Source organism: Nelusetta ayraudi, unplaced genomic scaffold (assembly GCF_046127955.1).
Source record: "Nelusetta ayraudi isolate G7.1 ecotype Tasmania unplaced genomic scaffold, CSIRO-AGI_Nayr_v1 ptg000221l, whole genome shotgun sequence".
Lineage (NCBI taxonomy): Eukaryota > Metazoa > Chordata > Actinopteri > Tetraodontiformes > Monacanthidae > Nelusetta > Nelusetta ayraudi.
In genome coordinates this window covers 154814-178577 of record NW_027466270.1, presented here as the reverse complement: position 1 = coordinate 178577, position 23764 = coordinate 154814, and the positions used below count along the sequence as shown (strand labels likewise).

Genomic DNA, 23764 nt, shown 5'->3' with positions numbered 1-23764 from the left:
TTTAGTTGAAAAAAACAAAAACAAAAACTAATGATTTGCCAAACTTCACCATTAGGGGAAAAGAGCACTGTTTTTTTTTTTTGTTTTTGTTTTGTTTTTCCAGGTTTTTTTGTGCTTATGAGAAGACGAATCGGCAGCTTCGGCTCTTTTACCACTACGTGGTGAAGTTTAGCGCCTCTAGATGAAAATGATGAATGTAGGAACCGTACAAGTTGCCGGAAAAAAAAAACTAAATTTAAAAAAAAAAAGGGAGGAGGCCAACCCACTGCACAAGCGTGAAGGTGAAGAACCAGGAGATGGAGGGAGGAAAATGAAAAAGAAAGGCCGACCAAAACTAATGTAGTGGAGGGGGGGGGGGGGGAGTAGAGGGAAAGGCGGCTCGGATGGATGGATGGATGGATGGATGGAGACCCCCCTTTACTTCTTTTTTCCCCCCTGTAGTGACACGCCACTGACAGCAGGGGGCGCCCGAAGCACGTACGCACAGCGGCAGCAGCATCCATGGAGGCCAGAGGAGGGCTGTGCACGTGACCCAGGCTGAGAGACGCCTTTTGGAAGCCAACCATCGGAATGAATAAACGCACACCTGGACGGATTTGGACTTTTAAGGAGCATTTGGTCGCCGAGCGCCTCCGCCGATGACGTGGTCTGTGATTCCCCCCCCCCCTCCCCCCCTCCCCCCCCCAGCAGCAGCGAGAGGCAGCAGCCGCAGCAGATGACTTGTAATCCTGTTAGAGGCTCACAGGCCGGGTGGGAGCTCTGCGCCGCTTTCCGTCGTCCGTCCACCTGGAGAGAAAAAACAGACCTCCGACGGCGCCGCGGCTTTGGCTCCGCCCCCGTGACGACAACCCCGAGTTTCCCCCGCCCCCCCCCCCAGCGTGGAGCTTCACTTTCAGGCGCAAAGGCAAGACTTTTACCGCCTATGATTTTATTTCTTTAGGCTGTTTTTTTTGTGTTGTTTTTTTTTTTTTAAAGCGAGAGAGTCCGACTGCGATGTGGGCCCTTTAATCTGTGAGAAGCCATTCACGCGTTCTGATCGGATTTGAGCCGACTGGGAGCTGCTCAGCCTGCAGCTGGCTGGGCTTTCAGTTCGTTTCCGCGAGGCTCCTCGTCCCAATGGCGCGTTATCGTAGTTTTTAAGTCGTGCAAATAGCAAAAGACGTTCAACCAGTCAACTCTTATTCATACAAACAGCGCTAAATCCAACTCTCAAAGCGTTTTGTACAATCAGAGGAAAAAATAAATAAATAAAAACCCCAACTGGGCCCCCAGAGCGAGCAAAGGTTCCCGACAGTGGCCAGGAAAAACCTAGAGCAGATCCAGACTGCACAGGGCCGTCATCTGCCTATATGACCATGATGCTGTGTGTGTGTGTGTGTGTGTGTGTGTGGGGGGGGGGATTACCGTGAAAACCATCGAACCCCTTAAGGTGCTTTCCCAAAGTTCTGCTGCCAAGCAAGACAAACAAACACCTGTATTGTGTGAGGATGAAAGGTCAAAGCACCAAAGTGTGGGTGAGGCTCGGGGGTTTTTGGTAAACCACCGAAAGATGACTTTCATTTTGTCAGAGCCTGCCTGCCTGCCTGCGTGCTCACAATCATCTGGAGACTTTCTTTTTTTTTGACATGATCAGAACAGAACCTCGGCTGGTTCTGTTGAAAAAAAAAACACACACACACCTGTTATTAGAACTGCAGTTCTGCTCAGGGATTTGACGATTCTGGCCCTGACATCACAGTCATCAAGTGCGACCGCACCGTGCGGCGCACTTAGTCGCCACGCGGTGGTGCTAACTCCCGCAGGCCGAGCCTTTAAAGTGAGCCAACGATGGGGGATATTTTTAGAAGGAAAGAAATAGGGCAAGCTGCTGGGTCATTTCTTGAACGTACATTCACTTTTTCCCCCAACTCGGATCGTGTGATCTCTCGAGGATATTTTTCCAAATTACACAGTTCAGATTTTTCTATTTCGGACGCTTCAGAGTGGCCGCCCGGGGGGGGGGGGGGGTGCTCAACTCCATCCACGGATGCACCTGAACGCCCCAGACAGACAGAAATACACAGAGATCAAGAATCACAGCCCTGGCGCACAGAGCGGCAGCACAAACAAAGCTCCCGGTGGGAGGGGGGAGGGGAGGGAGGAAGAGGAGGAAGAGGAGGAGGATTCTGGGTGATGTAGGCCCACCCCATCCCCCCTCCCCCTCGCCCCCCAAACCCCCCTCCAAAAGGTGTGACCTCGCCGCTCGCTCCGCCTTCAACGAGGAGGAGTGGGCGGGCGGGCGTCCATCACCGCAGCCAGCGTCAGGTGACACTTCACCGATAGGCCCCGCCTCCTCCCTCCTCCCCGGCCCCGCCCACACGGGGGCCGCTTGGGTGAAGGAGGCCTTCAATCAGCAGCGAGCAACAAGGAGCCTCAAGCCGGTGCATGTGATGGCGGGGGGCGGGGGTGGGGGGTTGGTGATGTCACTGTCTCCTTGCTAATCAAACATCCTCGAGGGGGAAAAAAAAAATAAAATAAATGAAAGCAGCCACGTGTCCGAGCCATGTGATCACAGCGGAGCCGGGCGCAGACACTAGCCTTCTTTGTTGGCCGTTTGTTGCTTCTGGCCTCGTTTAGCCGTGACGGGCGACTCGTCAGTTGGGGGTGGGGTGGGGGGGTGCCGGACGTCTTCACGCAGCGAATCATCATTAATATCATTATGGCTGAGGCTAGTGCATGCGCCGCACATGGCTTTGACCAATCCAAACACATTCCGTATTGGCCGCCGGCGCCCTCTTTCTCTCACTGACAGACACACACGCACACAAGGCGCACTTACGACGTATTGCCTTGCTTCGAAAGCGTACGTGGGGCGGCCCAGCGTCCTCTTCATGAGCTCTTTGTGATAAGCGAGCGAGCGCGGGGGCTGCTGCTGCTGCTGCTGCTGCTGCTGCTGCTGCTGCTGCAGCGGTGGGCGATGGCGGTCGTCAAGAGAGAACACAGCCTCGTCAATGGGAACCCGCGGCCTCGAACCGGCCGGGACTCCCCCCCGCCCCCCCACACACCCTCACCGCCCTCCCCCCCGGAACGGACACCGGAGGCCCTCGTGGATTCAGCCCACAGACAGAGAGACGTAGCGACGGACTGCAGACGAGCGCTTCAAGCAGTTTTGATGGTGATGGACGAGACATCCGACACTGGGTGTGGAGAATCAGCCCCACCGTCCACTGCTATCACAGCTGGGATATTTCTGTCTTCGCCCTCCTCGCGCGAGCTAATGCATTGGTTTGATTGTGCTTTTCAAAGGCAGGAAGAAGAAGAAGAAGAAGAAGAAGTCCCTGCTTGACTGCGATATTTCAAGGGCCCGGATTACAATCAATCTCGACCAACACTTTCTGAGGATTCCCAGGAAACCGCCTATTTAGCCCTCTGTTTACAGTCTGGTGCTAAAATGTTCCTTTGTAGCTTCCTGCTATACAGAGTGAATTTCACTCATCATGGCACCTTCACATGTAAAAAAAAACAAACTGAAATGCAAACTCTGCTGGTTCACACCCGATGAGCGTCCTTATGCTCAAAATCACTTAGAAGGATTAAAGAAGTAAAACCTGACTCATGCATTTCCCGTAATGGCGCGATAAGCTAACGGCTACCTGGAACGCTACAAAACAGCACATTCCCACCCAGAATTGACCTTGACTTGACTTTTACCACTGCCTCCCTTCTGCAGTATGTGCAATAATAAAGTGGAAGTGTGTTTTGAATTCAAATGAAACCATCGACCCAAGAAGCAACAGTGTTCCGTGCGTAACGGGGCGCTGACGGGTCGGACCAGACCGCCGCAGGCCTGTTTTTGCGGGGAAAAAAGGGGCGGAGGAAGTGTCTCAATCTCCGCCAGCCGGCAGCTGTTCGGAAGGAAGGCATTAGCCCACAGAGACTGTGTGTCAGTGAGGCAGTGGGGCTGATGTCACGTCGAGGCTCCGAGGGATTAGCGCTCCCCGCGCGCCCGCTGTTCCCTTTTAATCACATACGAGTGCGATTTAACACAGGGAGGGGGAAAAAAAAAATCGTAGCGTCTGAATAAAACAGCTATATACAGGGAGAGCGTGAGACAAACGAGAAAATATGGCGGGATAAATGGAAATATGGAAATGAGAGAAGCTGCCATGTCTGAGCGGTTTGATTGAAAGGATTCGCTGCTCTGTTGGACCATAAAGAAGTCAAGGTGAGGTCAACGTAGGGATGTCTCTCTCTCTCTCTCTCTCTCTCTCTCTCTCTCTCTCTCTCTCTCTCTCTCTCTCTCTCTCTCTCGCTCTTATCGAGCGAGAGCTGTTTCAGCACTTCCTCTTTCAGAAACGTGCACTTCCTGCTCTGTGTGAGGCCAGGAAAGAGAGAGGGCGGGGATGGGGGGCAGGACACTTCTCTTTTCTCTTCTCTGGCCTTGAATCACTTCCCCCTCCCCCTCCCCCTCACCTCACGCCTGGTGCCGGTCCGTTTGAGCGCTTTTACCTTGGGAAGCCGCTGCCCTTTACAAAAAAAGAATAATAATAGCGCCGCTGAATACAAGAGCGCCGCGTTGGTGCGGCTCCCGGAAGGAACGCGTGAGTGGCCGCCCTGTTCCCGGGGTCGGGGAGAGTCGGAGGACGCCGGTGCAGCGTGACCCTGCCGCTGCCCGGCAGCTCCACCACGACACGACGGGGCCCTCGAACAGGAACTGGCAACCCTGAGCCGCCGCTGATAAGTCCGCCCCTCCAGGAAGCCTTCTAAAATGACCCTGCAGTTACTCAGAGCCACACGGCGCCCACGCACCTCCACCTGCCACCGCCGTGTCAGACTGACATGATTTCCCTTTGATCCCGTGCACAAAGAAAAAAAGAAAAAAAGAAAATCAAAATGTGCTCCCCCCCCCCCCCCCCCCGCCCCCTGCCCCAGCACAGACCAGTCAGTCATGCTGCTGCTGCAAAGACCTTTGGCATGTGGTGGTTTGGGTGGGGGTCGGGGGGGGTGGGGGTGGGGGTGGGGGGGTTGTTGTGAGTTAACACGGAGAATGAAGATGGAGAGACTGCCGGTGAGTCAAGACGAGAACCACTGATTGACTTGTTAAGGCGCTACGCAAGCATGCTAGACAAGCGAAGAGGAGGCTGCAACCTGTACGGGCTTCTGGACTGCTGGGGGGGGAAGACCGAGCGGGACGTCCCACCGCTGGTTGTTGGGGGGGGGGATTTTGATTTTCCAATCAAAACCACACGGGCACATGTGGGCGGTTTCAGTTACTGGTTGGAGAGGGTGGATTTCAACTCAGCGATGACTCGGCGGCGGCGGCGGCATTCTTGGGGAACGCCAACGAGTCAAATTTGTCGAGAAGTGAGGCCTTTCACACACCAGGCGCGCGACGCACAAAAGAAAGAAAACCACAGAATGCTAATTGGCGCTAAAATGCTAAACAAAACAAAAAAAAAACCTTAAAGATAAGGCTTTAAATAATCGTAGCATGTCAGCGTGAAGCCTTCAGCTTGAAACTAAAACAACACGATGATGTCGAACCGGTCAACCGTCGCCGGTAAAACGCTAAAATGCTAACCGAAAAACGTAAAGGAACGCATCCGATGTGTAAAGGCCTTGACACGACTCAGGCGAGACGCCGTTGGTTGGCGTTTTGGTCCCCCCCCCCCCCCCAGCCCCTTTGCGCCCCTTCCGCCCGTACAGCGTTGCAGACGTACACAGCTCAGAGACGTTCACACACGTGCACGAAGCTCAGCGACTGCAGGCGCGCGCGCACACTTACCCCTCGCCTCAGGCTCCGGAGGCAGTGCATTTTGGGTTTGGAGGCCATGAAGTCGTTGAGGCGGTGGGAGAGGGGCTCCTTGGGCTGCTTGGGAGACTGGGAGTCGTTGGGAACAGCAGAGGGTGAGGGCGGGGGCGAGGCTGGGGGGGCGGGCGGGGGCTGGTGGGGGGACGTTAACAGGGACATAAGCTACCGGTAAGAGGAGGGGAAGCCGTTGACGGAGAGGAGGAGGAGGAAGAAACGTGGAGAAATCATAGGAAAAGGAGGAGAAGAGAGGGGGGGCGAGAGAGTCCAACCAATGAGAGAGGGAGGAGGAGGAAAAAATGGAAGGAGGAGGAGGAGGGAACAAAAGAACACAAAATACGACGACAGAGATTAAAAAAATGAACGGACGACGAGGAAAAAAAACCCAAAGAAGAGCATGAAAGACAACCAAAGGAACGTCAAACTCATTTCATCAGTCGTTATGCAGTGAGGGGGGGTGGGGTGGGGTGGGGTGGGGGTGGGGGGTGGGGAGGAAAAGTCAGAACACATAAAAAAAAAACGCTGAAAAACAAAAGTTAAAAGGATGACGAAATAAAAAGAGAGCGTTAGGGTGAACGAGAAGCGCCGGCTGTTAGAGAGCAAGCGGAAGCGAAGGACAGCGCGTTTAGTCCAAAAGCACATGCAGCCGGCTTGCACCCCCCCACCCCCCCACCCCTCCTTTCTGTTTATTTATTCATTTCGCTTCCCGACCTCGTCACGCGCCGCTCATCCTCGTCCCCGAGGATGAGCGGCGGTTGGATTCTTTTGAGGTCACCGTCATCAGCAGAGAAGTCCTGATTGCTCCCGGAACCTCTCGACTGCGCGAATCGTTAACCGGCGGAGGAAGAAGACGAGTTCATGCACGGCCGAGCGCTACACAATCACCTCGCTAAAAACAGAAACACACCTCAGAACGCCTCCGTGTGATTTTTTTCTTCTGCTAAAATTACCACCACCGCAATCAACGCGTTGGCCAAGCCCCCCCCCGCCCCCGCCCCGCCCCGCCCCCTCGCCGTGCTCCCATGCATCTCTGTATGGCTGTTTGGACCACCAAACACTCATGACAGACGGAGCACAAGCGTTTAGCAGCGTTCCAAGTCATTGCCCCCCAGTGGACAAGGCCAAGAATGGCACCCATTTCAGCAAAGGTCAGAATTTTTTCTGGAGATTCCAGCGACACTCACTCGCACGCCCGCGTAATCGCTCGACGGCGCCACCGGCCGGCCATTTTCAGGATGCTACACCAGGTTTAGAATCCAAAACCAGTTGGGAAAAGAAAAAGTTATTCCAGCTAGGAGCTCGGTTAGGTCGCTTCTACGCAGGGCGAAGGTGGCGGTGCGTTAGTAGTCCGCTTTACAGGTGGGAGCCTCCGCGGCCGGTGAGGTGGTGGGGCGGGCCGTTTGCCGGGGAGGTGGGGGTGTGGGGGCGTGGGGGAGGGGGGGTGGGGAGTGGCGAATAATAATAACAACAACAACAACAACAACAACAGCAACAAGAAAATAATAATAATAACAGCAGCAACATGAACCAGCAACGTATTGTTTGAGCTGAAGAAAGAAGCTAACAGAATCCACGTGGAAAGAAACGCTTGGCGATGCTAAAAAAAAAAAATAATAAAAAATGGGGATTTAAAGAATAAATACACATCCAGCGCTCCAAAGGGGCCGCTAGCTAAGACCAGCCGGTGCCGGGTGTGGGCGCCTTCACGGCCCCGAGCCGTTACCTTGTTCTTGTTCTTGATGAAAGGCCACAGCTTGCCCTTGCTCTTGCCGCCGGCCTTCTCCTTGGTCTCCTTGACGTTGGTGAGGCTGGTGTTCGACACCGTCCTCTTCATGGCCTGGCCGTAGTCCTCGAACTCCACGTCGCCCGGCGGCTCGAAGCCGGACTTGTACGACTCCACCACCTGCTTCGAGTCCTGCGAGCGAACCGAGAGACACGGGGCAGCGGGTCAGCCGGCGCCGCTTCGTGGATCGTTTGCCTTCATTTGACTGCGTTTTGCCCGGTCAAGGGCCCGCGGACAAAACGCAGTCCAGATGCAATCAGCTCAGATAAAGAAGAGTCTGATATAACGGCCGCTGCTCGCCTGCTCTTTCTACACGGTTCAGGGTTGAAGAATTGGGTGCGTACAGCACTGAAAAGTTTTTGTGTCGCCGTTTGTGGAACAGACTGGACCCGCCGGGCCTCACGCAGTGTCCGAGCAGTTCAAGAAGCACATGGTTTCCACATGGTACGGGCAGGAAGAAGGGCTTTAACCATTCAACGGTTGTTTACTTGCTTATTTATCTTCTATTGTCTGTCGATATGTACGTACGTCAATATGTATGCTTGTGGGTGCGTAGGGGGTGACAGTTAATGGGGAAGGGAGAGGATTTAACAAGCTTATGCTTCATCCTACTGCTTTTCAGACATGTTGGGGTAGCGTTGTCGCCGTTTAGACTATTTTGATTTATTTTCCTTTTTTTTTTTTTAAAAGAGCATTTCAGCTTCCAAATATATATTTTTATTTTTAATAAAAAGGAAGACTCGCAACACACAGGAGGATTCTCCCGTTTGGCTGCATGGTGCGGCTAATCAGCAAGTCTGGAGATAAGCGGCAGCACAATGGCGGCCTGGAAACTCTCATGTTTACAGTAGTCTGTTTATTTTTGTGAGGGAGGTCCTGATAGCAGCTTTGCGGGTGCCATTATTCACAGCGGTGGCGGCGGCGGCGGCGGACGAAAGAGGGGGGCGGGGGGGAAAAAAAAAAGAAGACCTAAATCTGTCAAGTGGGAGTTATGACACGCATCAAAAAAAAAAACAGAAAGAAAGAAAAAAACCAGAGAGGAGGTCAGGGCCAGAGCCAGGCCTCATCAGACACAGGAAGGAGAGCATTCATCAGGAGCACCATGTGGCGGGCCAATCGCCACTGATAAGGGAGGGGAGGGGAGGGGGGGGGCGTCTGCTCGGCGTCAGTGTCCGTGCGCACGCACTGTACACGGTGGAAAAGTGGGGAGGAGGGACGGGGGGGTGGGGGAGGGGACGGGTGAAGGATGGAAGGACGGACGGAGCATGTGATGATTTTTTTTATTCCTCCCGCTGTTGTTTACCGCAGCAGGCAGTCGCGAGCGGCCGGAGTCATCGTCTCCTGGAGCCGGGCCACGTGCACACGCACGCACGCACGCACTCGGCGACAGTCCTGTCACAAAACAAGGAAGCGTGGCGTGTCAGCGTGTCACGGGGCTCCTTCCTGGCGCCGAGCGTGGCCGCTGGGACGGCAGTGGGTGAGGTGGGGGGGGGGGGGGGATTGACGTTGTTGTTTGAAGCTTAGTTTTACACTGACACATACACATACACACGCTACCAGTCAAATGTTTGGACACAGCTGTTTCTTCTACTGCTTTCTACACTGTAGATACATACTGAAGACATCAAGTACTTGACCAAGATATGTGGATTAATGTGGCAAAGGGGAAAAAAAAAAAAAGTGAACTAAATGTGCTATGTTATATATATTCCACACGACGGGTGGCTCTTCCAGATCACCTTCAATATAAAACTTGTTGTCAGAAGTGCAGTATGTGTCCAAACCCTTGACTGGCAGTGTACACTGTACGTGCATGCAGCTCTCTGGGATCTACAGTCACTTATTTTCTTCCATGTTCTCACAAAAAGCTCCACGCCTGCATTGAATCGTTTTGAAAAGTGAAAAAAGAAAACGCGTGAATAGAGGTTTTACATTGAAGAGGCCCCAGGAAGTGCTGAAGGGTAAAAAAAAAAAAAAAAAAAAAAAAAAAAGCGCGGTGAACCTCCTGTTTGGGGGCTTCTGCACCGAGAGCCAGCGGCCGCGTGCGTTCCTGCTCCCAGCGGGAGAGCGAGCTCCACCGAGCTGCCTGGACGGGAGCCGCTTCTGACCTCGTAACGGCTTCAAGACGAGGCCGAGCGTGCCCCTCCCCCGCCCCAACCTGGCCCTCCCCCACCCGAGGCTGTTCCGGCAGTGAGCTCATTGGCCGGGACGCTCGCCCGATCATATGGAACCGATTCTTTTTCGAGGGGCCGGCTATTTTTAGACGGCGCACGAGTCAGAGTCATATTCATGTGGCGCACTGGTGTCGCCCAAGACAGTTGCTGGGTTTTTTGTTTGTTTTTTTTCACATCACAACTCCATCTCCTCGGCTCTTTTTTTCTTTAGTGTTTTTCGACTCAGCGGTGCAGTTGGTCTATTAGCGCACGCAGCCTCCCGTGGCAGCGGCGACCTGCTGCGCCAGCAGAACCGGGAGCCTCATCGGTTGCGCGGAGGCCGTGATTGACACTCGGGCCCAGGAAGGACCCGCTAATGTCTCCCAGGTGGATAAGTGGTTGGGGCGTGTGTGTGTGTGTGTGTGTGTGTGTGTGTGTGTGTCTCAGTCTGCGCACTCACCGCCTTGGGCTCGATGGACTCGGCCCCTTTGGTCATGCCGTCTAGACACTTGCCCACGATGGGCAGCACCTGGCGGTCCACGTCGGCGTACGTCTTCATGCACACTCCCAGCCTCTCGATCCTCTTCTCCTCCATGTCTTGAAGTTTCTGGGAAGGAACACGACAATCATAGGAGACGTTCTAATGGGGGGATGGCGTGGGCCGGAGTCGAGCTGTCTGACCCGAGAGCCCCTGCGTGATAGCGACGAGCATCAAAGGCTTTTTTTTTTTTTTTCTTTCTTTTTTTTTTTTTGCAGAGAGCATCTGGAAAATCTCCTGAGGTGCTTCATCGCACTTCTGAGACTTTCTGGTTGTGTTTTGTGAGAAAAAAAAAATGTATGTGCATGTGTATTGTGTTCAAATCGCCGTCTCCGCTAAATCTTGCAACATCAGCCATATTTAGCCCGATGTTTGCTGCTAGAGTTTAAGCTTCCTGCCCTTTGCCACAACAAAAAGGACGTCCCAAAAAATATACATGGCCGCGATAATTCCTAAACTGGGGTTCGATCCGAGCAGGAATTCACCTGGAATATGTTTGGGATGATGGTGAAGTAATGTTCATTCTGCTCCTGGTTGAACTTCTGGAGGTGGGCGGAGTATTCGCTTTTACTGTCGGCGGCCATCTGGTGCCTCATCTGAGCCTGTTGTCGTGCCTGCAGACAAACGGAAAAGAAAAAAAAAGAAAAAAAAGAGAAAAAAGAGAAAAAGACAAACACACACACACACACACACACACACAAGTTAAATAGGGGCACCTCAGAAACTCACTCGAAACCTCAGAGTGCCCTGATTAGCACAGATACGTGAGTGACACATACACAGCCAGAGCATTTATAAAAAAAAAAAAAAACACCTTCAAGAGGAGACACATTTGTGCGTGCGTGCGTGTGTGTGTGTGTGTGTGTGTGTGTGTGTGCATGCAAATGCAGACATGTAAAACACAGAGCGCTGGGTTTGTAGGTGCTAAACCCCAGCTAGCGCAGCCAACCGCGGCGGCGGCAGCAGCAGCAGCAGCAGCAGCAGCCTATCAGGTCGACCGAGACAAAATGACGGCGCAGCCGGCGCCGGCTGCAGGAAGCTGCCGTTTGATTGGCCGCCGCGTCCCTGCTGGCGATCGTGTCGATTGTTTTAAGCGACGTCAGGCAGCCAGAGATCCAAAGGCAAGCAGATGGAGATGAGATTATCTCAGCTGGGCAGCGTGTCGCGTGTGTGTGCGTGCGTGCGTGTGTGCGTGCACTTGCTTGTGCATATGTGTGTGGGGGGGGGAGGGGGGGGGGGGACTTTACAGCTAAGCGTTCATATCTGTTTCCTCTTTCCACGCAAACCTGGGGCCTGTCCAACCACAAACGCTGTCCTGCATTGGCCTGTTTGTGACAGCAGGGCTCCTCTCACGATGCCCTGGGTTGCATTCTACGCAGTAAGTTGAAAAAAAAAACAAACACCCTGCAGCTTCACCAGAATGAGGGACAGCAGTGGGAATAAGCGGAGCCCTGACGTGTCGCAGTCCCGCCGGACAGATTCTCGAGGGTCCTCAGCCAGAGTCGGCTCTTTCGTGCACATGTGCGCAAGTCATCGATGACACACTCAGAGGGGAGCTAGCCAGGCACCACGCTGCATTGTTTCCAGCGCAGGCGGGAAAGGCCATCGGCACTGCGACGGAAAACTAGCGTCAGAGTCTAGCATGCAGAAGAAGAGAAAAGAAGAAATGTGTGAAATTGAGACCCGCTTGGGAGCGACACCTGACTAAATCCAATACGTGAGCATGCGTGCGTGCGTGTGTGTGTGTGTGTGTGTCTGCATGCAGACGTGGGGGGGGGGAGAGAGAGAGAGAGGTTAGAGGTGTGCAGCCGCATCACTTCCTGTTGTCGTCGCCATGGAAATAATCTGTTTTCCCGGTTTGTTTGTAGGTTTAAATTTGTGCAAATCGCGCCTCGCATTTATCTTTTTTTTTTTTCACCCTTTTGTTTGCCGCATATTTGACGGGAAGACAGCGAGGCAAGCCACCGCACAAGGGAGCAGAGGACGGTCAGACAGGACAGGACAGGGGTGGGCGTGTGTGTGTGTGTCTGTGTGTGTGTGTGAGCCAGGACCTGGTCCAGACTGCGCAGGAGAGCGTGTGCGTGTTGGTTTTTCCAGACACAAAAATCGAGACAGTACGTTCCCACAGATATAAACAGTCTCTGTGTCCGCCGGACCTACCTTGTGGGAACTTCGCTTCAAGGCATGGCATAAAGTAAATGTAACAAACAAACACAAACAAACAAACAAGCAAACAAACAAACAAAAAGGTTATTGTTTCCAGCTAATCAGTGGAACGGGCCGGGCCGGGTCGGCCGTCGCTCAGAATGGGGAAGTTCCCGAAGCGGCAAGCAAAGACGGCGTCGGTGAAACAAGTGCAAAGCCCGACAAGGAAGTGAAGAGGCGCTTCTGCAGCACAGGCAAACCGTGCTGTGTTTTATACTGGCGTCCCGGCCGCGAGTCAAAAGCCCAAAATCTGAGGATTGAGGAAATGAATGGTTTTGAGGTTCGCCTTGGCTGCAGACGAAACAAAACGCACACAACAGCTCAATGCGAAATGCAATTTGGTTTCTTTCTTTCTTTTTTCCCAGCGTCGTCGACAGCCAACCGATGCCGTAACTCACACTTTTCCAATAAAAAAAGGACCGAAACCGCTCGAAAAGTAATAAATACAGACGCGAGCACGTACACATGTCTGCGGCTGCAATGAAATCTGTTTCCAAGCCACTTGAAGGCTGAAGCCGTGGCGGTAGCCCAACACACATGCTTGGCCCGGGTTTTTGATGATGATGTCATCGCCCCCCCGGGTGATAAATCACCAAGACGCGTCGAGGCACCTGCCGCGCTCCTTCAACTGCCGGCGCATTTCAGACAAAACCAAAAAAGAGACCCGGACCGGAACCGGGCGGGGGAGACGTTGCACCTGGCTTCGCTTGGGGTGACGAGTGGGATGCGTGAACAGCGGCGTGGAAGAGGAGACCCTCAAGTCTAGCACATCGGCACGGTAATACAGAACCACGATAGATAGATAGATAGATAGATAGATAGTAGGGATGTTAACAATTAATTGATTATCGATTAATCGACGATTAAGAATTGAATCGATTAAATAAAATTAGTCGCAATTAATTGAATATTTTTTACATGGGTAGTTCAATTCACAACTTTTTTTTTTTTTTTTTTTTTTTTAAAGGGTGTTTTTACTGTTCTCTAATGTGAAAATGGGTCATATTGGACCCACAACACTATTAATAATAGTGTGTTCCTTACACATTCTTCTTTGTAAAATCTACGTAAGGTCAATCAACTAACGATTAATGGATGAATCGATAATCTGCATCCCTAGGAGATAGATAGATAGACAGATAGATAGATAGATAGATAGATAGATAGACAGATGGATGGATGGATGGATGGACAGATAGATAGATAGATAGATAGATAGATAGATAGATAGATAGATGGATGGATGGACGGATAGATAGATAGATAGATAGATGGATAGATAGATATATAGATAGATAGATAGATAGATGGATGGATAGAACTGCAACAACTGGATGCGAGTGTGGGAGGAGAAGCTAATCGTCTTCCACGCGGGCTGCGAGCGATTTCAGCCCGCTCTATTTTCAGCTTCCTCATTGCTGAAAAATGAATGCGCGAGCAGGTGAGCGGAGGGAGGGCCGAGGTCGGCCGAGGCGCCCACGCAGCAGCTCCGAGCGAGAGTGTGCCTCGCTGGAATCCGCGGCAGGCGGAGACGCCGGAGGTCGAGGGTGCGACAGACTTTTGACCCCACACAACCCACTTTTCTTCTGAGAGGTGTCCAAAAATGCAGCCCTGTTCACGAAGTACGCACGGAGCGATGGAGTGTAAAACAAAAAAAAAGTAGTCGGGGGGGGGGGGGCGACCCAGAAGCGATGGTTTAGACAAAAACTGCTGCTGCACGACCGGTCTCAGAATGAACCGTATTTGACGACCCTAACGGAAGTGTGACGGCACATCATGTATCAAGAGGAAGTATCATCTATCACCTAATACTTAAATATATAAACAATTCATTCTGCATCAGTTTCAAAGCATTTGTATGACACCACGGGGGTCAATTCAACAGCAACAGTGATCTTAGGCAGATAAGAACGGAAGGAACTGAGCGCTGGATTTTTTTTTTTTTTTCCTTTTTGCGCCGGTCTTTCACGCTTCGGTAAATAAAACTGGCTGTAATCAGACACAAACGGCACTCTTGTCCCACACGCGGCCGCCTTGAGCCGCCGCTGCGGCTCTTTCAGTGTTAGCCTGAGCCTTTTGTAGCCAGAGCCCTTGGCTAAATGTCCAGAATGCAGAAAGGCTCTTTATTGCAGCCTACATTTGCATCATAATCGAGTTCTGAACTGTGTCAACTCTGTCTTGAGCTCCGCTCCAGCAGCTGACCGGGCGGCCGGGGGGGGTGGGGGGGGGGGGGGCGCCGTCCACCGGTGACCCATGATTCCTTGCGGGCGTGGGAGCAACAACAGGAAGTGACATCAGCCTTCGGGACTCTGGCGCATGGGACGAATGCCACGTTGGGGGTGTGCAGTCCCCGAAAGGCCCAACAGGGGTCTCGGGAAATAAAACCACGTTTCAATGCAGCTGACAGTATGTTGGCTGCTTTGCTACGATACCGGATAGCTGCAACTTGCAATAGGAGAATGCCGCGACACAAGAGAGAGTGTGGGAGGTGCTGGGTGGGAGTGCGAGGACTCGTGCAGCTCTGGATGTGTGTGTGTGTGTGTGTGTGTGTGTGTGTGTGTGTGTGTGTGTGTGTGTGTGTGTGTGTGTGTGTGGGGGGGGGGGGGGGGGGGGGGGGGGGGGGAGGAGGAGGAGGAGGTGGAGATGAAAAGTACCTTTTCCACGTCCGCTTTCGTCACGTTGATGTCAGCGTCCATCCTCTCAAAGTACTGCTGCGCCCGGTCGGCCTCCTTGCAGTCCCGCTCGAACCTCCTCTTACACTGCGGAGAGGACGGGGGGGGGGACCTCCGTCACACACGGTGAAACACGACCGAACAAAACCGAAAGAAAAGAAAAAAGTTTGGCATTTGAGCCGGCGAGCGTCACAAGTTGGACGTATGCGTCATGTAGCGTCCATTGTGCGCCACAGAGGGTCATCAGTGTGTCGCTGGGAGGGGGGGGGGGGGGGGGGCTGCTTCGTCAAAAAGTCTGCAGGCTGGAGATTAAGTAAATGTCCATAGTGGCTGTTTGTGCAGAGGGGGAAAAACAAGCATTCAGCCGGGCCTCTTTCCACCATTTCCACGGAACAATCAGCGTTTGTCGGGCCGGTGCGCACTCTGAACCGCCTGCCTATCTGCAATCCCCCCCCCCCCCCCCGACCTTGCTGGCACACAATAGGATCTTTGAATGACCACGCAACTTTGAGGAGGACAAGGCGGCGATGCCTCTCCGTCATTCTTTCTCCCTCTGGCCCGTCAACAAAAAAGCAGGGTGGGGGTGGGGCGGGGTGGGGGGGCAGTAAGAGATAAGAATTCAAGCTGCCATCTCTCTTCCTCCTGAGGAAAAAATCGCAGAGCATTGTCATTAAGGACGGACGCTGGTGCCGACGAGATGCGGCGGCGGCGGCGTCCAACTTCTCAGATTCCTCAGATTTGTGTCGGCGTTTTTAAAATTACCAGCCTGCGATTCAAGGTGAGACTGTGATGACACACAGTCCTGGTGCCAGAGGTTCGCCTTGAACATTCTTGACGTGCTTCCATATTCACTCCACTTTGCTCTCCCCCTCTTCTGTCTGAGGGCAAAAAGCGGCAGAAGAGAGGGGATCCCTCAGGGCTCCTTTCTTGTCCCGCTTCAGTTTTTCGTCTTCCCTCCATTGCAGGAAACCTCTAATTTCTGCTTCTCTGGAATGCAAACTTTGAAGCTTCGGGGTGTTGATTTATTTCAAAGTCCTGTAGAAGAAGCTGCTGCTTGCCGGCGCTGTGACGGCTTTTGGCTGGTGGGTTGTAACGCCTTGAGCGCTGTTTCGTACGGCCTTATCCCTTTATTCCTTAATGGCAGACCTGCAATCTGTCATTTCAAGCGTGCCCATTCCTACCTACCGAAAACACCAGCCTCAAATGTAATTACTGTATTTAGGATTAGCTGCGGCGTCTCGTTCCACATCTGCGGACATTCCTCAGTCCCCAGTCTGAGTAGTTTCGAACCAACTTAGGACCGAAACTGAGCCGAGGCGTTTTTCTGCGTGGGTTTTTCTTCATTATGAGAGTAAAACAACAGGGAAGTCAAGCGGTCAACGTGTCACTCACCGCTTCCAACTGTTTCCAGGAGCTCTCGATGTGCTGCTGTGCCTTTCGCCCATCGTGGAAGTGCTGGAAAAGGAAATAGAAAAATTAAAACAATGAAAAGAAATCGAACTATCTGTCGGTTCACAAGCTTAAGGGGTTTTAAAGGCGGGCGAAGCTGACCTTGACACAGTTGGGAAAACAGACCGAGCCGAGAGCCCCGGCGCGTTATTAAAAACTCCGTGAATATCAATCACGCCGTGGCGATATTAATGTGAAGCGGGGAAAGTAGGGCAATCCAGATAAACCCTGAGCTACATTACAAACGGTGGCCACGGGCCGACCTCTCTCGAACAAATGGGCCAAAGCCCCATCAGAGACAGCGACCAGTTCAGAGCAGGTAGAACTCGCCGAGGGCTCTGCCAGGTGGAAACCCAGACGAAAATAAACACAGCAAGCATTTCAACCCCCGCCGGTGACAGCGCTCGCTGTGCGGGTGGTCAGTCCCGGTGTTTACTTGGTCCGTCTGCAACTGCCGTGCGGAGTGACATAACCCAACAACTACTAATTGCATCGCCGTGACATCTTGCAGGCATTCCTGTTTTCCACAGGGGGAATATTTTGAAAAAAAAAAAAAAAAAAAAAAAAAGATGATTGTGGGTCCAAAAGGTTAATGTTCAAATTTTGTTAGACAAAGAAATATTGAGGGGTGAAAAAAAAAAAAAAGAATCTTCTATTTATTTTTGACTGCAATCTGTCCTTGGCATTGCAAAGCTAACATGAGGGGAAAAGACTGAGATAAGCCAACGTGGAAAAAGAGAAAGAAATTCTCAAAGTCAGAACAATGAGGAGAAGTAAAACATTTAGGCTAAGCAAGCAAATAAAAAGGAGCCAGACACTGCGATGAAAACTGGTCACAAGAGATTCAGCCTGGCTCGCCGCTCAACGCTAGGTAGCGTCTGCTAGTCTGAACAGACACTGGCTGAAAGGACTGACTGGCTCCAGGGGACAGCGCAATCTGCCAACTCACCCCAGAATGGAGGAGAAGCAAAGAAAAGCCCCTTCAAATAAAAGTCAGAGATTTTAATTTAGGTCCAAATTAGGTTTCAACTGCCTTTTAAAAAAATAATAAAATAATAATAAAATAAAACACATTCCCTGTTTACTCCGATTGCATTAATCTGCCCCAAATCCTCAGGTCAGTCCAATAAAACCAGACGGATTTCGACTCTTAATTAGTTCTTCCATGGCCAACAGAGGGCAGCCGGTCGGGTCGGACGCTGATCTGAATACCGATGCTGCCATTCAATCCGGGGCCGTTGGAGAACAAGCAGCGAGAGGCATCAGTATTCAACAAACAAACTGCGAAACACAAGACGGGGCTGAGCGAGAAACGTGTCCCGATTCACTTCAGGTACAGCGGAACTTCCAATTCCCCAAAGTTTCTAGGGAAGCTGAGACAAAAGAGGAAGTGCTCCAGCGTTTCTGAGGAAGTCTTCGTGCTAAAACAAAAGCGTGTTTTGCCCTCATCTGCTGCACGAACGGTTTCTGATGAGCCTCAATTCGCGCGACAGAACACGGGAAGCCTCTCGGCGCGGCCGTGACATCACAGTTGCCGTGGCGAGCGCTCGCACACAAACAATTTGTCTCCATGGCGACGCATCTGCAAAAACAAATATTTAGCATCTCGTCTTCAGCCGGGCAGGAGGTGATGAAACTTCTATTTCCCTCGGAGCTTTTGACGCTTTTTGAAATTTGAAAGAAAAGAAAAAAAAAAAAAAAAAGAAAAAAAGACGCATGAGCTCATTCACTTTTAAACGCGACTGAAGCTGCAGCATCATTGGACGCTGCCGCCACCGCCGCTACAGATGTTGTGCAGTCGGTTTCATGCTTTCCATCCGCATGCACGCCTCAGCTGTCGCTGGCCTCTACAGATATGGGCGCTATTCCCGCCTCCTGCCTCCACTGCTCTCCCGCCGTGACGCTGACAACTCATAGGATCGGTTGAAAACAACTGCACGATTGACGACGGCCGATTCAGCGCGGGAACCCCCGAGCTAGCGGCTAGCGGCTAGCACCGCGCTAACGGCGTCAGATCGCCAGGACCGTCAGGGGGAGACATCTGGTTTACTTCAGCAGGTCCCGCGGACCCGCTCTGAAACCCAGACTCTGCCTTTCATAACTACCCCAACGTATTAGATCACAGGCAGATTTATGATTTATGCAACGGCGGCTCTCCCCCTGCGCCACGACTTCAACCCCCCCCCACGCTCCCGCTGCCGCTCGCACCTGAAGCAGAAGCGCGGGAGATGCGAGGTCGGATCGCGTCGCGTCGGGGCCGAAGTTCGGAGCAAAATGTCAGCTGCTCCGCGCTGGCGGGGAGGAGCAGTGGAGGCGTTTTTCTAGAGAAAAGAGACAGGTCGTCCACGGGAGTCGCAAAACTGGGCGTAATCCAGCCACGGTTCCACCGAAAGTTCCCATCACCTCGGCTTTTAAACGCTCCTGCGTGGGGTCGTGATGGGGAAGTGGGACGTCCACCACTCCCGGGCCTTACGGTTAAAGAACCTCGCCACCGGAATGAGGAGGAGAATTATCACCCCCAACACGCTAACTAGGATCACGCCCGCCGTGCACGCTTCCCGCCTCCGTGCGCACGCAGCCTGACCCGTTTAGTCATCCGGACGGGACGGGACGGGGGAGAAACCGCACCTGCAGTTCTCCAAGGCCGGTCCGACATGCATTCCATCATCATGCGGCCAAAAATAGCAGTAAATCGCACAAGATCAAGACCGGATGGCTCTGCTTTTCTTTTTCTTTTGGCAACGACGGGAAATCAACCAACCCATCTCTTCCATTATGTATGCGGCTCAGCGGGCGAGGGCAAGTCGGGACACTCGGGGAGGAGAAGGAACCCCATTCGTCTTCGGCCGCCTCCGACACATTAATGAGGACGGCGCGGCCCGCCGGACCCCCACCTGGAGGTGTTTCACTTTTAGCTGACTTCTCAGGCCCGGGCCTCTCGCCGACCTTTCAGCCACATCCAGATATATTGCGCTGATCTTGTGCCGCCTCCGGCGCCCCGGGCCAATGAAAGGTCCCCGAGCAACGACCGGAGCGCTGCGGCTCGCTGCGGCTCTTGATGGGCCCTCGTTAAAGAGGCCGACGCCTAAACCCTGTGATCAGCAGGGCCGGCGAGGACGGCGCCGTGCTGACCCCGCAACCTTGTTTTGATTCCTCAGCACAATCTCGCCGGGAACTTCATCCCATATTAACCCCCCTCCGGCTTGGCGGTTGCTCGTCTTTTTTGCATGTCACCGGACAACAGGAAACGGATAAATGGACAAAATGGCTTCTTTTTTTTTTTTTTTTTTTACAGGCCTGCAAAAAAAAAAGTACAAACTAACATGTAAACCCACATTCTTGGCCTGCCCCCCCCCCTGAAACCTTAGCAACAGCCCTGCAAGGAGGCCGGGAGGGTTATAAAACGATGGCCTGCGAGGAACTAATGAGACTGGTTCTTTTTTTTCTTTCTTTCTTTCTTTTTTCAAAAGGCTCCACCTGTTGAGTGAGCCCACTTCAACAGAAAAAAAAAACATTTTTGAGGAGGGATGTGGGATGACTTCTCTAATCTCACCGTCTTGGGCCTGCCAGCGCCGCTCTTTGAAACAGAGCCCAGTCAGAGATCCGCCACTGAAAAACTTGAGCGGCGCCGGATTCATGTGACAGGACTGAGATAAAAAAAAAAAAAGCAAAAAAACAAATGGGCCTTTTTGGGTTTTTTTTTGTTTTTTTCATTTCCAGCTGTGCCGCGGCATCATTGGCCACCATTCTTACCAGGGTGCGAACGAGCCCGGCAGACGCACTGATCGACAGTTTGGAGCCGCAGACGAGGCGGGACAGGGAATCTTTCTTGTGGCGCTGCGCACTTGAATAAATAAATAGGCTCCTCTGTTCGCCTCAGAAGGAGGAAACACCCCCCCACCCCCCAACCCTCACCCCTCCCCTCCGCGCGACGGCTGGCTGGCTGACTGATTCCGTTGTTTCGTCGCAGACACATGACAAACTGTTGATGATACCAGCGGGCAAAAAAAAAAACAACAACGAGAAAAAAAAAAAGATCCGCAGGAAAAAAATAAAAAAAGAGAGCAGGGCTGCAGCGGTCGCGATGGAGACGCGGTGATGAGGTGAAGACGGAGTGAGAGAGAGAAGCGTGAGAAAAATGTTGTGTGATGTGTTTTTTTGTCTTTGTCTTTGGAATGAAACGGAGGAAAAGGGGCTGCGATGTGAAGAGGAAGAGGGGGATGTCAGAGCGACGACTCGCGCTCCCGGGAGTGCTGGCGCCCTGGCCTTTTGTGCTCCAGCTGGACACTGGAGGCCCATGTGACACTCGGAGCACAACTAGCAGCAGCAAAAAAGAAAAACAGCCCAGAAGCCTCGCGTTTTGTCCTGTTTTGTTTTGTTTTTTTTGCTTGAATGTGCTGCAACTTTTAAAAGGCGGCAGATTCTGCAACGTCGACTCAATCAACGTTCTCTAACAGGAATATGTGGCCTTAGAAATGAGATTAAGCCCATCCTGTGCTTTTGTTGCTCGTGCCACTTTTCACAGGGTGCGAAATCAGCCCTTTGTGATGTCACGTGAACTATTAACCCGCTTCCAATCAGGCGTTAATCACGAGTTTCAGTCCTTTCCAAAGCAAACATAGAATATCTAGGCAACAGCAGGAAGCTACACATGTACGTTTTTGCCGAGGGCTGTAAACAGAGGGCTACACGTGCAGCGTTCAAGGCATCTGCAGAGTTTTTAGACCCAGGATGTGGACGCTGCGATCACGTGCAGACTGTGGGGGCTGGGAAGTGTCAAACGAAGCTTCCTGTCCCCTAGAGGGCGACGAGTGAAGTCAACAGCTGAGCATATGAGAGGACGCTCCGGGAAAAAAAAAAAAGAAAAAGAAAAAAAAGAAGGTCACTGTGCCTTTGAGCGATTCCCTGCTTTGGCTTTTCCACTCCAATTCCCTCAGCTGGATGTTTATGACACACAACTCCGTGACAGATCTTTTTTTTTCTTCCCCTTCTTCTTCCAGTTGAGCTGAGACTCCACCAACTGGACAGGCGCAGATGTCTGTGAGTGGCGCGCAGCAGGTCGACGGCTCCGGCTCTGAATGAAGGACGAGCGTTGCGGTGCTCTCACTGTGTCTGCGTTGGTTTAGAAGAGGGCAGACCGGGCCCGTAATAGCACACAGCGCAGTGACTTCTTTTGTTCCGTAAAAAGAACTGCGCGGCGGTCACGTTCTGCGCTAGCGGCGAGCCTCCGGGTGCCTTTGCGTTCATCCAGCGATGACCTCGGCTCACGCAGAACAGAGCGAGGCGAGGCGAGGCGAGGCGAGGCGAGGCGAGGCGAGGCGAGGCGAGGCGAGGCGAGGGCCAACGCACGGCACTCTCACTCAGAGAGCTTCCGCGAGACGTCGGGCGAAATGGAGAGTGAGGCGAAATCCGCCGACGCTGCGTTTCTTCCGTCGGCGACGCGCTTTGTCGGGGGGGGGGGAGAACTCACCGTTTTCCGCTCGGTCTTCAGGTCCTGCAGGTAGCGCGAGAGCTCCGAGATGATCTGGGACGTCAGGTTCTCGGCGATCACCTCGTGCTGGCCCGCGTAGTCGTTGAGCTCGTTGAGCGTCACCAGGAAGGCCCTGCAGAAGGAGTACCTGGAGGGGAGCAAGGGGGTGGGGGTGGAGGGGGGGCAGTGAGAGGAGGAAACGCAGCGACAGTTCGAAAGTCTCCCATGTAATGACCAGCGCAGGTGGCGTCTAGTTAGCTTAGCTTAGCGTCGAAAGAAGAGGCAAATAGCTGGTACGCTAACTGCAGGGTTAGCATAGCTGCAGTGTTGGGCCGGTGGTGACTATCTTCTCCAATCAAATTTATTTGTATATTTGCTTGTGATTTTACTCACTTGCTTTCTTCCTCCTCTCTCGAGTTCTTCTTGGGTTGATACTTCTTCGATAAATTCCTGAAAAAGACACAAAGCAAAATTCCTCGGTCACCTCTTACTCACGACAGTATTTATTTCTACACAGCGCCGCCAGTGGACATGTAGCGGTACTGCTGCCTTTACAACCCCTCCCTCCCTGGACGCAGCCCGTGCAGACCACACCGTTCCATCCGTCCATCCCAGTGCTGTCACTTAGCTCCGCCTCCTTCCTCCCGTCTGCCCATCCATCAGTCGTGCCCTTGTTGTGACACCGGGCTCGACGACCTCCAAAAAAAGCCGGCTGACTGATTCTCTTGCATGACACGCTAGCGATCTTCATCTCGCCGTGTTTGCTTTCCGGCTCTCCCACGTTCACCGCCGCACAACAGTCTGCCTGTCGGCCGGAGGTCATTACGGGCCCTGTGTCGCGGGTCTGGCAGAGCATTGTGCGCCTTCCGCCCACGGCAGCCTTTGACAAATTACCGAGCGTTGTGACCCCAGTCGGAGAAAGAAACGAGATGGGTTAAATTAGATAAGATCAGATTGAACTTTATTGATCCCCATATTGGGAAACTACACTGTTGCAGCAGTCAAAAGAACTCCACTCTCCATACACAAAGTGAAAAAAATAGAAGAATAAAAATAAACTACACAGTAGTTACAGTTTATATAGTCAAATGTATGTATAAAAAAACCCAGACATTTGTTTATGAATGACAAGAAAAAACAGCTGCCCTTTAGCTGTGAGCCCTGCACCGTTAGCACCCCCCCCCCCCGGTGGGAACTAAATGCCTCGACATGTCCCTGCTGTTTTAAAGGGGGTCACTGGGTTAAATAATGCATGTGTAATATAAATAAATAAAATGAAATAATCCAGCCCGTCGCTCTACTGTACGCCCAGCCACACCCGCCCGCACACGCCCCACTGCTCCCGGCTGTTGTTTTTTTTTTTTTTTTCCTCCCCCGCCTCCTGCTGTTGCTAGGCAGATCCCAGGCTGTCCCTGTCCCCCTCACCTCGTTTTTTTTCTAATTATAGCTCCTCCTCTCCCAGAGATCGTGTGCTCACTCGCAGCCAGATGTCATACGGCGGACTGTACTTGTCTGCACACCCCAATAATAACAATAATAATAATAATATGTGAAAAAAGATACTTGGCAAAATAAGGGAGAGGGAACGTATGATTTCACATTGGACGAATGTCCGTTTGGAGGATGAGAGCACGTGCAGACGATTTCTCTCTCTCTCTCTCTCTCTCTCTCTCTCTCTCTCTCTCTCTCTCTCTCTCTCTCTGCAC

At 52.4% G+C, this 23764-nt stretch overlaps 1 protein-coding gene across 24 annotated transcripts in view; it reads right to left on the bottom strand.

The window, feature by feature from the left end:
• Window positions 1-23764, bottom strand: part of fnbp1b (formin binding protein 1b) — a 55907-nt gene that overhangs the window by 9345 nt on the left and 22798 nt on the right. For 12 of the 24 annotated variants that reach the window (XM_076016255.1, XM_076016256.1, XM_076016254.1 and 9 more), the window contains exons 3-10: window positions 22452-22508; window positions 22059-22206; window positions 16532-16594; window positions 15122-15226; window positions 10748-10876; window positions 10185-10331; window positions 7512-7703; window positions 5765-5953 (exon numbers count right to left, since the gene is read on the bottom strand). In XM_076016255.1, coding sequence (XP_075872370.1) covers window positions 5765-5953; window positions 7512-7703; window positions 10185-10331; window positions 10748-10876; window positions 15122-15226; window positions 16532-16594; window positions 22059-22206; window positions 22452-22508 — 1030 coding nt within the window. The remainder of the gene's footprint in view (window positions 1-5764; window positions 5954-7511; window positions 7704-10184; window positions 10332-10747; window positions 10877-15121; window positions 15227-16531; window positions 16595-22058; window positions 22207-22451; window positions 22509-23764) is intronic. The other 12 variants (XM_076016262.1, XM_076016263.1, XM_076016264.1 and 9 more) reach the window with 2 other exon arrangements.